Raw genomic sequence first — 15,070 nt, 5'->3', positions numbered from 1 at the left:
CTTCTGAATCTGCATGCAACAAAAACCAAGTGTTAGTAAACCCATGCAAGTATATGAGGTATGTTCTTAGATATATTAACTTAAAACACATCGATCTAACCTGGTAATTGAGCAACCAATCTAGCTTAGGTCTGTGAGCCTCCAATGTGAGTGGCCCAGCTTCGGCAAGAATACCTTGAAAACGCAGGATACAAATTAACACATAGTTCCACATAGAGTAGAAATTAAAATATAGGCACAAATTAACACATACCTTGAAAATGAAGTGCCATACCCTCCTGCCAATCAGCTGGTGCCTGCAACGGTTCTATGGGATCACCCACCAATGGTAGTCCCAGCAGCATCGACACATCCTGGAGAGTAGGAGCCATCTCTCCCCAGCGAAAGTGAAACATGTGTGTCTCGGGCCTCCATCTATCCACTAAGCAGCTCAGCTGCGAGTGGTCAATTTGTAGCCGTGTAGAGTTGAAGCCTCGTCGCTCGCCCTCTACCATTTCCCCACGAGTTGCCTCAACAAGTCGTGCGAAGGGTAAAAGGCCAGCCCACTTCAAACTGCATAAATAAAATGGACATGCAAGGGATGAATAATAAAATGAACATGCAAGGGATGAATGAATAAAATGGACATGCAAGGGATGAATGAATAAATACCGCTGAATCCAGGCAGGATGTATCATCCAATTTTCCTTAGGAGCGCGCGTGACAAGGGGCTCGACACTCCCAGGATGCGCCACCAATCGAGCAGCCCGATGCTTACTCTCCATCTGCGGAGATAGCAATGATACTCTCTTCATTTTGTACCTGCAGCATTTATAAACATAGTTAGACATACAATACAAAGTTAAGCATAGTTAAACTGAGAGTACATCTTAAAACATAGTTGAACAAAGCGTACAAATTAACACATATTTCCACGCAGAGTACAAATTAAAACATAGGGAACAAATTAACACATAGTTTCACATAGAGTACAAAATAAATCTTAGTTCCACATAGAGTACAAATTAACACATAGTTTCACATAGAGAGTACAAATTATAACATAGTTCCACATAGAGTACAAATTATAACATAATTCCACACAGAGTACAAATTAAAACATAGAGTACAAATTAACACATATTTCACATATTAGAGTACATATTAAGGCCATACGCGTCAAATACTAAACAGTACGGCATAAATAAAATCTAGCCTATCAAAACATATTACTACCGACCATACTATTTAGACGCGTCAAATACTAAGCAGTACGGCAGATTTAAAATATTAATACGCGTCAAATACTAAATAGTACGGCATCAAAAAAAATCTAGTCTACCAAAACATATTACTACCGGACATAATATTTAGACGCATCAAATACTAAGCAGTACGACATTAACCGTTGTCCAAAATAATGAGCACTGCCAAACGCTAAAACATACTTCTATATATACATACACACGTATCCTCGTAAACATATACATTATAGGATAAATACGTGAGAGATTGGGATTTACCCTTGAAGCGTGTGAACCCCAACCTCGAGCAGCCTCACAGTCACCGGATGAGCACCACAACCACCTCCAAACTCCTCCAAATCACCACCATTGCTCCAACTTTGCACCACAAAATTAGCTCTACATGGCCTATGAAAACAGTGGATCGAGGTGTCTTTGGGTGCCAACTAGGTAGGTAATGCGATTTTGTGGGTTACATGGGATCAATATGCACTAATTTGGGCTAGAAAATTGGGGCATTTGAGGAGAAAAGGAAGAACAGAAGAAAACGAGGAGGAAGAAGAAGCAGGGGCGGCTCGTCTGGCTGGGCTCGCGGGCACGGGAGGGATGGGAAGGAAGGAAGGGAAAGGGAAAAAGGAGATTTCGGGGGCCCAGGCCCCTTTCGGCCACGGCTCGGCCGACTAGCCAGTAGGCCCCGGCGTAACTGACTGGGTTTCAGTCGGTCTGGGCTAAGCCGACTGTCTCGTGGGGCCCCATGCGTTGAGCAGTCGGCCACGGCTAGGCCGACTGGGCCTAACCGGCTTGGGCCAGGCCTACTGGGTCCATTCGGCCTGGGCGAGGCCGAGGCCGTATTATTTTTGAAATTTTTGAAAAACGCATATTATTTTTGAAAATGATTAAAAAAATCGTATTATTTAAAAAAAATTAGCTGCAGACTCTGGGAGGGTATGTTTGTATGAACCTGCTTGGCGGGGTTTCATCTTAATAGATGGGGCCGGGGATTAGGTCCCTGTTTTCTAAAAAAAAGACATACTCCGTACTTGTAGTTTTACATTGTATCACGGCGAATGTAGTACGTGTACGCGCGTACCACCGTCGATCACGCATGCATGTACATATCTCCTCGCCTAGCTAGCTACGGCGGCGTCTGGTCATCATCATCGGCCATGGCGTTGACGATGCCGAGCGCGTTGGCGGCGAGGCGTTCGACGCGCACGACGTGGCCGCGAACGGCCTCCCTCCTCCCGCCGCTCCCCGCCGCCTCGCCCTTGAACCCTTCCACGCACATGTCCCCGTCCGTCAGCGCCGCGCTGGCCCACGTCCGCACGCTGTCCACCTCGAACCTTCTCCTCCGCCTCCTCGCCTGCGCCTGCGCGTCGTTCGAATTCCCGCCGCCGCCGGCCTCCTTCTCCTCCTGCTCCGCCTCGACCACGCGCGCCATGGCGTCCGCGGCGTCCCCGAGCTCCCCCGCGGCGTCCGCGAGCATGCTCACGCAGTCCTGCACCGCCTCCGCCGCCACGGGAGGCAGGGCGCCGTTGCTCCCCCGGGCTGCTGCTGCTGCCATGGCCCTCATGGCCGACGTGGCGTTGCGCGCGCCGTCGTGGGCCACCGTCAGCGCGGCCCACGACAGGCGGGCCGGGCTGTCCCCCACAGAGGCCGCGTACGGGGACAGTGTCGAGTCGCACAGCGCCGGGTACTCCGCCGCCCTCGCGCACCACGCCCTCACGAAGCTCGCGTTGCCGCCGCCTTCGCCAAACAACGGCGCCGGCCGCACTGCGCCCGCGCAGGCGTGTTGGCCGCACCAGCAGTACGAGACGACAAGCAGCAGCGACAAGCTGAGGAGGAAGCTACGTGCCATCGGTGGCCAATGTAGCTCGCCTCAGCGCCTCTACGCACGGACGTACTCTACGTGTTCTTAGCGTGGTGTGCCGATGTGTTCGAGTTTTCTCGTGGAGAGCGTACGTGTGGGATTATATATATAGGGCCGGAACCACGAAGGGATAAGGGCGCGGCCTGCGCGTATGGCCATGTGGGCGCGCGCTCCAAAGATGGCGCGCGCTTGCGAGTCACATGCCCCTCATCCGAAACCCAAGCCAGGGACACGTTCGACGACTGATCTGCTCCGGCCGGCCTACGATGTCTTGTTTGTAATGACATGGTCGACCGACGTGCATGTAAAGGGGGAGTGGCCTTCCTTCAGAGCTACCTTCAGACGCAGCTAATGGACGAAAGGTGCGCGTGTGGATGACAGAAAGGGGAACAGGGTGGTTGATGGTATCCCGGCAACCCAGCTGAACAAAATCGAAGACCCTCCCAATCGTTCCCAATGGGAAAGGCCGGAAACCGGCTGGCAGAAGCTGAATGTGGACGCGAGTTTTAATGCTGATACTGTTGTAATTTAGGATAAGGCAAACGTCTAAACTAAATTAAATTCCTGAAAAATCTCAAAAGCCCATTCATCGAGTCGGTCGGTCCGGATCATTGCTTATTCTTTTGGCAGTTGGAATATCTTGCGAACGCGTAACAAATCTCAATAATTGCGGAGTCAACTTTGGTTTCCTAAATCAACACCGGTTGGTTTCCTAAAGCGAAGGTTTTCTAAATCAACGTCGGTTGGTTTCCTAAACCGAAGGTTTCCTAAATTGATGTTTTCCTGAACCGACGTCCGCATGCGTGCGTATATAATAAGACGTTTCCGGCCTCAGAACGAATACGCCAAAAATCCGTCGTTGCACCCACGATCCAATCTCGTTGTTCGCTGCCTTCTGCTACTCCATCCCGCCGGCTGCGTGCACAGCTCACCGGGAGAGCAGGCTTCCGGAACCCCGACCTTCGAGATCTTGCCCGAGAGACGGTCAATAAGGTTTTTGGGGAGCGTTCTTACGCAACTGCTTGCTTCATCACGTCTCTTCCTCGTCGGCTTCTTCGTCACCATGGTCAACAACGGTGATCCTGCGGCTCTGGCTGCCGCTCAAGCTCAGCCGCAGCAGTCTGCTCAACTCCAAGCAGAGCAGAAGATCGAACAACGGGCGACTGCTGCTACCCAGATGCAAGCACAGGTGCTCGCAGCTGCCCAAGAGGTTGCCAGGTCGGCTGCTACAGCCGGCATGAACATCGACGCCGCTGGACTCGTCACTGACTTCAACAAATTCATCAACAAGGAACCAACTCAGAAGAAGGGCACCTTACCGTACGTAATCTGCTTTTTCTTGTTGATTTTATTCAATAGTTATATTATGCATGTTGTGGAATTAGACGAGTTTTATCGCTTTGCGTTGCTGTTTAGTTTGTCTAGTTTGCATGACATAATATGCTACATGTTTTTAGCCATGATTTTCTGGATTAAATATTCATCGAAAATACCTAATTTTTCAACAATCCAAAAACCTTATATGTGTAGGCAATTTTCAATGGCTCAATTTGCTGCTACTTTGAAACCACTTATGTTTACTGGACTGCACTTTAAGAGGTGGCAGTATAAATGTCACATGTGGCTTGTGGCTATGGACGCATGGTGGGTGGTACAACACGGGAAGACTCAAACGGTTGCTCCTGAGCAGCTGTATGAAGAGGCTTTTGTTGTAGTCGTCGGCGCGATCCTAAGTGTGCTGGGAGATAAGATCGTTGATGCTGTGGGATGCGCTCGACGCAAAATTCGGCACATCTGATGCTGGCAGTGAGCTGTACGTCATGGAGCAGTTCTTTGACTATGAGATGGTTGCAAACCGATCTGTAGTCGAACAAGCTCATGAGCTACTGACTATGACTAAGGAACTTGAGCAATTCAAGTGTCCACTACCCGACAAATTTGTTGCCGGGGGCATCATCGCCAAGCTTCCTCTCTCGTGAAGGAACTTTGCTACTTCTCTAAAACACAAGAGACAGGAAATCTCTGTGGAGAACCTGATCGGAACTCTTGATGTTGAGGAGAAGGCGAGAGCAAAAGATGCTGGCCCCAAAGGCAATCCCGTGGAGGGTACGTCCACTGCCAACATGGTTCAGAGGAACAACCATAACCACAACAACAGTAACAACAAGGGAAAGGGAAAAGGATTCAGCATGCCTGGTCCAAAGAACACTACCACTTACCACTTTCAAGAAGAAGAAGAAGAAGAAGAAGAAGAAGAAAAGAGGCAACAAGGACAAGAATCCTTGCTTTGTGTGCGGAGGACTCGGCCACTAGGTGAGTAACTGCAAGGAGCACAAAGGAGGACAGATTCGGCAAAAGTTTGCTAATTTGACCATTGGCAACAATGAAGATGCACACGAGTATTGTAATTCATTTACTGTATTTTCTGTATGTCAATCCACCGATTGGTGGGTTGATACAGGTGCAACTATTCATGTGTGTGCTGATATTTTCTTGTTTTCTTCATCTTGTAATATAACAAAATCCTTACATGGGTCGGGCCGCGATCCTACGTGGCAACGACCAAGTCAACGGATCCCGAAAACCGGTCAAATCGCCAACAAGGCATAGCCATGCCAACTAAGCGCCGGTCAAATGAGTCAAAGGGTCAAGCCTTCCAAGCCATGGTCAAAGGAGCTAGAGTAAGGGCCAAGAAAACTCTAGGAGCAAAGTTACCACCTTACCCTTACTTTTCGTCTCCCTCAAAGGTAGTCATGGTCTTTTGTTATGCACCCTTAGGCTATAAATACCCTCCCATGGGGGCATGTATCATTCACTCTCCATTGAAATAAAATCAAAGGGGAGAGGACTAGAGCATCCCAAGGAGCCCGCTCTCGAGTGCTTGGGTCGAGCCTAGTCTCGACTCGACCTCGAGGACGCGACTTGAGAAGCCTAGTTTCGAGGTTCCGAGCCGTCTAGTACGACCTCGACTCGAAGTAGAGGGGTTGGGTTAGAGTCTCGAGGGTATCCTAACCTCGCTACTTGTGAAGACGAGTTCGGCCCGGGTCCGAGGCGGCCCCTAGAGATCTCTGGCTATAGGCGACTTGGGAAGACGAGTTCGGCCCAAGCGCTTGGCTAACGACCCCCTTGAAGCCTCTCCTAAGATAGGACTAAGTCATACCCACAGGGTCGACCGAACCTATTCAAAAAATATCGACGTGTCAACTTGTCCCAAGTGTACGGCGACCTTCGCTATAAGGCCGGCGTACACCCCCTACATACTATTCTCGCATTCGTGCCATCGTGCATTGGCACCCCCGTACTCCTGTTGTTTTCTAGAACAACAACACTTCATATCAGGCCATCAGGTCCTCAGTGACGATGGGGAACGGCGCCCATGCTTCTGTTCATGGTGTTGGCACGGTGGATCTGAAGTTTACTTCGGGAAAGATCGTGCAGCTGAGGAACGTGCAGCATGTGCCCTCCATTCAAAAGAATCTTGTTAGTGGATCCCTCCTTTGCAAGGACGGATTTAAGTTAGTGTTTGAGTCCAATAAAGTTATTGTGTCTAAGTATGGACAATTTATTGGTAAATGTTATGAGTGCGGAGGCTTGTTTTGCTTATCCCTTTTGGATTTTTGTAATAAGGTCATGAACAGCGTCAATTCTATTAATAATGAGTCTGATGTTTGGCATTCATGACTTTGTCACATTAATTTTGGTTGCATGACGCGATTAGCAAATCTGAGTTTAATCCCTAAAATCACTGTGGCTAAAGGTTCGAAGTGCCAAGCTTGTGTGCAAGTGAAGCAGCCTCGCAAGCCTCACCAGGCTGCTGAGGAGAGGAACCTAGCACCGTTAGAGCTCATACATTCTGATCTTTGTGAGATGAACGATGTATTAACCAAAGGTGGAAAACGTTACTTTATGACTTTCATTGATGATGCGACTAGATTCTGTTATGTGTATTTATTAAAATCAAAGGATGAAGCATTGCATTATTTCAAGATCTATAAAGCTGAAGTCGAGAATCAACTTGAGAAGAAAATTAAACGTTTCCGGTCTAACCGCGGTGGAGAATATTTCTCCAGTGAGTTTACTTCATTTTGTGAGGAACATGGCATAATCCATGAGAGGACGCCTCCCTATTCGCCCCAGTCAAACGGGGTTGCTGAGAGGAAAAACCGCACGCTGACTGACTTGGTCAACGCCATGTTAGACACTGCTGGTTTATCCAAGGCATGGTGGGGGGAGGCACTATTGACTTCGTGTCATGTCCTAAATCGTGTTCCCACAAAAGATAAAGAAGTCACCCCATACGAGCTATGGGAAAAGAAGAAACTCACACTTTCTTACTTACAGACTTGGGATTGTTTGGCGAAAGTAAATGTGTCAATTACCAAGAAACGTAAACTTGGACCAAAAACCGTTGATTGTGTCTTTCTTGGCTACGCACTTCGGAGTGTTGGCTATAGATTCTTGATTGTAAATTCTGGAGTACCTGACATGAGCATCGGTACAATTATGGAGTTCAGGGATGCTACATTCTTTGAGGACATATTTCCCATGAGAGATATGCATAGCACATCTAGAGAGGATCATGATGTACCTGTTGAACCCATCAGTTCAAAGGAACATCAGGATCATGGTGTAGCTCCTGAACCCACCATCCTAGTGGAAAATCTTGAACAAACACTTGATGAGATTTCTGAGGAGTATGACAATGAAGCCCCTATTAGGGGTAAGCGACAAAGGATTGCTAAATCCTTTGGTGATGATTTCATTGTGTACCTTGTGAATGACACCCCTAAAACCATTAATGAGACCTTTGCATCTCCGGATGCAGACTATTGGAAGAAAGTCATTCGTAGTGAGATGGATTCTATCATGACTAATGGTACTTGGGAGGTCGTTGACCGTCCGTACGGGTGCAAACCTATAGGATGCAAGTGGATATTCAAGAAAAAGCTTAGGCCTGATGGCACTATTGAGAAGTACAAGGCGCGGCTTGTGGCCAAGGGTTTTACCCAGAAAGAAGGTGAAAATTTCTTTGATACTTACTCACCTGTAGCTCGATTGACCACAATCAGAGTATTACTATCACTGGCTGCCACATATGGTCTGATCGTCCATCAAATGAACGTTAAGACAGCTTTCCTTAACGGAGAGTTGGACGAGGAAATTTACACGAACCAGCAAGATGAATTTGTAATAAAGGGTCATGAAGGCAAAGTGTGTAAGTTATTAAAGTCTCTATATGGCCTGAAACAAGCTCCTAAGCAATGGCATGAGAAGTTTGACAAAACTTTAATATATGTCGGCTTTGTTGTAAACGAAGCTGACAAATGTGTATACTACCTCCATGGTGGGGGTGAGGGAGTTATACTTTGTTTGTATGTCGATGACATACTAATATTTGGGACTAACCTCAAAGTGATTGAAGAGGTTAAGACTTTCTTGTCGAAGTGCTTTGACATGAAAGACCTTGGTGTAGCTGATGTTATTCTGAACATCAAGCTCGTGAGAGGCGACAATGGTGAGATCACTTTGTTGCAATCTCACTATGTGGAAAAGATCTTGAGTCGTTTCGGCTATGTTGATTGTAAACCTTCTCCAACTCCTTATGATCCAAGCGTTCTGCTTCCAAAGAATCACAAAATTGGAAGAGACCAACTGAGATATTCTCAGATTATTGGTTCGCTCATGTATTTGGCTAGCGCAACTAGACATCACATCTCTTTTGTTGTGAGCAAACTGAGTCGGTTCAATAAGAATCCGGGAGATAATCATTGGAGTGCACTTGAGAGGGTCATGCGCTATCCAAAGGGCACAATGAGCTCTGGTATACACTATACTGGGTATCTCAAGGTACTTGAGGGTTATAGTGATTCAAACTGGATATCTGATATTTATGAGCTAAAGGCCACGAGTGGATATGTGTTCACACTCAAAGGGGGCGCTGTTTCATGGAAGTCTTGCAAGCAAATGATTTTAACCAGATCAACAATGGAAGCAGAACTTTCAGCATTAGATACATCCAAGATTAAAGCCAACTGGCTTCGTGAGCTCTTGATAGACTTGTCGATTGTTGAAAAACCAATACCGGCGATTCTTATGAACTATGACAATCAAACTGTGATAGTCAAAGTGAACAGTTCTAAAGATAACATGAAATCATCAAGACACGTCAGGAGACGTTTGAAATCTGTCAAAGTAATGAGAAATTCCGAAATAATAGCATTGGGATATATCACAACGGCTAAAAATCTGGCAGATCCCTTTACGAAGGGTCTATCAAGGAATGTGATAGAATCTGCATCAAGGGACATGGGGTTGCGACCCACATGAGTTACCATGGCGGTAAACCAGCCTATGTGATCGGAGATCCCGTGAAGTAGGACCTGAGAAACAAGTCATAGGATAACTGAGGAGAGTGTACATTCCTTATCCCACTCCGTTGACGATGCATTACTCTCGTATGTTGTATGATAGGTTGTTCAACTTAATGTGTTCTGATGCGTTACATTAGTTTGCAAGAGAGATATTGTCCTACAGAGTAGTCTCGAAAGAACACACCTATATGAGCCTGACAGTTGGTCGTAGTCTACGAGATTTGGGTGGTCTCTAGTAAGCTCATGAAAAAGGCCTAGAGAATGACTTATATGCTCCGCACCGCGGGGTAGCTTTCGGCAGCCCTGTACCAGACAACAACTTAGTGAAGTTCTAACACAGAAAACTGACTCAGTTGTGTATGAGTGTACCTATTTGTTTAGGTGGATGTTCAACCTTAATCGGTCTCCACTGAAACGCTGGTATATCAAAAACAGAGTTTTGGATCAACGGCATTCTTATGTGCTTATGAGATATTGTGCGGGATTGTTGGAATTTAGGATAAGGCAAACGTCTAAACTAAATTAAATTCTTGGAAAATCTCAAATGCCCATTCATCGAGTCGGTCAGTCCGGATCGTTGCTTATTCTTTTGGCAGTTGGAATATGTTGCGGACGCGTAACAAATCCCAATAATTGCGGAGTCGACTTTGGTTTCGTAAATCAACGTCGGTTGGTTTCCTAAACCGAAGGTTTCCTAAATTGATGGTTTCCTAAATCGACGTCCGCATGCGTGCCTATATAATAAGACGTTCCCGGCCTCAGAACGAATACGCCAAAAATCCGTCGTTGCACCCACGATCCAATCTCGCTGTTCGTTGAATTCTGCTACTCCATCCCGCCGGCTGTGTGCACAGCTCGCCGGGAGAGCAGGCCTCCGGAACCCCGACATTAGAGATCTTGCCCAGGAGACGGTCGATAAGGTTTTTGGGGAGCGTTCTTACGCGACTGGTCGCTTCATCACGTACCTTTCTCGTCGGCTTCTTCGTCACCATGGTCAACAACGGTAATCCTACGGCTCTGGCTGCTGCTCAAGCTCAGCAGCAGCAGGCTGCTCAACTCCAAGCATAGCAGCAGATCGAACAACGGGTGACTGCTGCTGCCCAGATGCAAGCACAGGCGCTCGCAGCTGCCCAGGAGGTTGCCAGGTCAGCTGCTGCAGCCGGCGTGAACATCGACGCCGCTGGACTCGTCACCGACTTCAACAAATTCATCAACAAGGAACCAACTCAGGAGAAGGGCACCTTACCGTACGTAATCTGATTTTTCTTGTTGATTTTATTCAATAGTTATATTATGCATGCTGTGGAATTAGACGAATTTTATCGTTTTGCGTTGCTGTTTAGTTTGTCTAGTTTGCATGATATAATATGCTACATGTTTTTAGCCATGATTTTCTGGATTAAATGTTCATCGAAAATACCTAATTTTTCAACGGATACTGGGCAGGCGGCCTGGGGGTGCATCCTCCGAAATCATTTGGGACAGATCGAGATGTCGGCCTGGGGGAACTACCTCGAGTTCCTAATGCGGGCGTGGCTGAGGCGCTGGCGTGTTTTCACAGTCTCACAACCGCCTCTCGAGTCACCGCTTCCCCCCATGTCCTGGCCACTGACTGCTTGCAGCTGGTTCCCGCCCTTTCGAAGGAGGAGCCAAATCGATCCGATTGATTGTCAGAGAAGTTAAGCTCATGTTTGATAAGTTCTCCCAGTGGGCGGTTAGGAAAAAACCGCGTCAGATGAATGCTGCGACGCACGAACTTGCTAGACTTAGTTGGCAGTGCCTTGCAGGCGACTGTGTTTTTGGTCAGCCCCTAGAATTGTTTTAGACATCTGTCTGAAGGATCGTTGATTAATGAAAGCCCTGTTTTTCAAAAAAAAAAGTAAAACGGGGAGGAGGGGCCGGCCCGGGATATTGCTTAACGTCGCGATCGAAATTATTTCCTCGATCGATCAGTGTACCTGTACTGGATCTGATATGCGTTGATGTCCGACCTCTCAATTGTGTCGGGAACTAAAGATCATCAGCCAGGGTTGCTACTTGCTATGAGTACCAGCTAGGCGGCTAGCGAGATAGCTCTGGGCATGTGCCATTGTGCGCACCTCTAGCTAGCCCGTCCGGACCCCTCTTGCACCCTCCATCCAGCGACCCGTTTGTCAGTGTATAGCGACCGCTTCGTCCGACCAGGAGGCCCGTTTTTGCAATCTAGCACGCTCACATGTGGGCCAAGCAAACTTTGCATACACTTCCAGAAGTCCAGGACTCAAGATGTCTCAGTGGGCAAACCCTGTACGTCCTCTAGGCAAGGTCCGATTGGATAAATCTAGTTCTTCAAAATACTTAAAGCTCACACTAGCTTAATTAATCAGTTTACTCATTAATTTTCCCCTTTGTCAACTTTGTAATATCAACGCTTTGCAGGCAGCCAACTTCATTCCCCAATCCCCAGGGCCCATAATATCAACGATATTTACCGTAAGCAGTTGTCGATAACGTCCCTGTGCTTGAGACGGCACCGTGGCAGTAGTGCACGACGATTGCTCTCACATGCATGTCCCAAGATTTCATCAAGAGGTCACTTCCGTACAGCAGTCCGCGTGAAGCTAACCTGGTGGCTCACGAACTTGCGAAAACTTGCTACTCCTAACTGCTATTGCAAGCTCATAAAGAGACCTTTGCTGTAGAAACAATACTTTCCCTTGTCATGGTTCCCCTTGAGACATCCGGCGGAGTTCTCCAAAGCACCTCGCTATCTGACACATGTTTCATCAACAAAATGCGGATTGGTTCGTCCCATACTGCAACCTTTTTATTTGCAAGAGGCTTATTATATATAGCTCCTACGACTTTTCTTGGCACGTAACGTACTGGTAAATTGCAGAATGCCCGGTACGTGGTCATATAAAACATAACAAGGTCCAGTTTTGAAGTCGTACGTAGGCTGCTACGGGAGCCACGCAGACGCCGGGACGGCCCCTTCTGTAGGAACCGCATCGCTACCGTCAGGGCAGCCTGGTTTCACCTTCGGCCACGGGGAGCCTCGCCGCACATGGATGCGAGGCCCGCAGCGAGCCTCGTGCTCTAGCGCTCGTCTGGCCTCCGGACTGGGCGCGAAAAGGTGGCGAGGGATCCTGGACCGTTGCCTCTCCGGCGGCGACGGAGGCACCGCGGCGGTTCCGTCAACAGCGGCGTCTTCTGTCGTTCCAGGTGGCAGGGCCGTCAACGTGTCGACGGGCAAGTCCTTATCGAGCGGCCACCGTCCGTCGACGCCACTGGAGGCAGGACTGGGCCGCGGTGGCTCGGCTGACGTCGGAGAGAGCAGGAGGCCCATTAGGCACAGCCCGAGGATCATCACACGTGAAGCTGGCATGCTGGCGCTTCTGTGGTTTTTTCTCTAGATCAACAGAGCGTACCGTCTGTGTTCTGCTTAGACTGTTATGCAGCCTGTTTCTTCAACCAAGGCGAGGCAGACGAGTGTACTTATAGGCATAGCAAGTTGATGTAACAGAGTTAGCACATTGCAAATTAAGGGAGTTATTAATGTCGGGTTCAAGTTTGCAACAAATGCCGTAATAAACACACTAAATGAGAAAAAAAAAACCATTGCATTGTTTCAGAAAACTGTTCTTTCTAGGAACAAGAAAACTTCCTACACGCATGGTTAGATGTTACTTAACTGCAGTCTGCAGCATAAGATTTCAGCATAATTGACGAGTACATTTTTGGCACCTAAACTTGAGAAACACTTGAGGCCTTGTTTGGTATCAGAACTTTTGGAGTGTTTTCTAGGGTATAATTCACTCCAAATTGAAAAACACTAGGAAGCCCAAATGGTTGTTTGGTAGTAAGAGTTTAGAGGGATTATCCCTAGTATTCCTCCACAAAACACTTCATTTTTTACCAAATTAAAACACTTCTCATACTAGTGTTTTTCTATAAAACACCGGTGTTTTGGGCTTTGAGAGTTTTGGGTGAACACCCAAACCCCTCAAATACCAAAACATTAGTATCTAAAAAAAATACAATAACACCAAACAAGCCTCCGATTGCTTCCATGGCCTCGGAGGTGCGGCAAATCCCGGCCGTTCGCTGGCGGAAAGACTTCTCCTTCCTTTTGTTTTTGGTTTCCCAGTGTCCTCTTTAAAATGGTGAGCGACAACGACATCTTACAATCATAATAAGGTCGTCCCTTGCCCTTTCCTCACTCTGGTGGTACGCTTAGCGCCGACGAACGGCTCGTGGAGTTCTGTGTCTAACAAATACCTTGGGATCCGGTCAGCTTTTCAGGTTTCCTATGAATTGCTTGGGATCCAGTCAGCTTTTCGGGTTTCTCACGAATTTCTTGGGATCCGGCCGGCTTTCGTGTTTGTTGTGTGCTTTCGGGCCTGACTCTTTCGATCTATGGTTCTCACATTTGACAATAGTTGTATATCTGGTGCGTTTCTCCTTTGGGGCCTTAATACAACGACGACTACACCACCTTTTGCTATAACAAGCTTTCTTTTGGCAAGCTTTTTTCCGGCTCTGGTGATGGAGGGGCAAGAATGATGGTCCGGTTTTAGCTCATTCTAGTGCTAGGTGGTCAACGAACCTATTTATAATTTTATTTTACTTTTAAAACTTTTTGCATTGTTGTTCATGATTTTTAATAGAATTGCGGGAAACCTGATGAAGACATCCCACATGTTGATACAACCGCTGCACCTACAGCCACAACAGAAGGACCTCTCACAAGAGCGCGTGCGCGCCAACTTAATTATAAGGTAATTTCGTTTCTTGGAACGATTCCTCACATACATGAGAATATGATGCTGCATAAATCAGATGTGTTTGTTACACTTAAGAATGATGGACCTACCATGGATGAGAGGGACAAGCACTGGAGCATGATCACGCATGGAGATGATGACATCAAGCATGGAGATGATGACATCAAGCGCGTGAGGGTTGAAGATGATGCCACCATTGGAGATTTCAGAACTTTAGAACCACCATAATAAGCGATGAAGACGTGGACGAAATATAGAGCTTTCTACTTCATAATTTTGTCCCTAATTATATGGTGCTGCGTCACCTTCAAGTTTGAGCCAGGCCCATGTAATTTTCGTCCACATAAAGGGGCTAAACTTTTAAAGTCCGTATAGGTGAAGGAAACCGACCTGAAGAGGGTTTTCGGCCTCCTTTCCCAAGGCTGGCCGCATACCCCTCTATTCCTCATATATACCCCCATTACGTAATTGTTTAGATTTGGATTTTGTTTAGTTTATTAAGACTTAGCCATTGCTAATCTTCGTCATAGGAACAAGTGTCAAATCGACCTTCTGCACTAAGTTGATCTAGCTTCGGCGTGGTCAATAACCTTGAAAGTTGGTGTAGCGATCGCTAAAACACAACGTCTCGCACGTTTGTAGTCGGATCGTCAACTTCAACCTCCACCATAATCGATAGCTACATTCTCATCGAAAGATCGGGCACCTCTTCCCCTGTAAAAACCCCAAGTGATAGCCAAAATCCCATTCGAAGAAAAATAAAAAATAAAAGAAGGGACAGCCAAAATCGACCTGGGCAGTTCTTTTATCCATTCCAAACACGCTGCGGCGCCATTTTCC

The 15,070-nt window shown here is 47.2% G+C and overlaps 1 protein-coding gene across 1 annotated transcript; it reads right to left on the bottom strand.

The window, feature by feature from the left end:
* Positions 1-2,171: 2,171 nt before the first annotated feature.
* Positions 2,172-3,274, bottom strand: LOC100837698 (pectinesterase inhibitor 7). Its single transcript, XM_003571919.3, has one exon. It carries the CDS (start codon positions 3,079-3,081, stop codon positions 2,359-2,361), a length of 723 nt encoding a protein of 240 aa, XP_003571967.1. The 5' UTR covers positions 3,082-3,274; the 3' UTR covers positions 2,172-2,358.
* Positions 3,275-15,070: the final 11,796 nt, after the last annotated feature.

This window comes from Brachypodium distachyon, chromosome 3 (assembly GCF_000005505.3).
Source record: "Brachypodium distachyon strain Bd21 chromosome 3, Brachypodium_distachyon_v3.0, whole genome shotgun sequence".
In the NCBI taxonomy this organism is placed as follows: domain Eukaryota; kingdom Viridiplantae; phylum Streptophyta; class Magnoliopsida; order Poales; family Poaceae; genus Brachypodium; species Brachypodium distachyon.
Note: the sequence above shows the minus strand (reverse complement) of the source record. Positions and strands in the feature narration are given on the sequence as shown.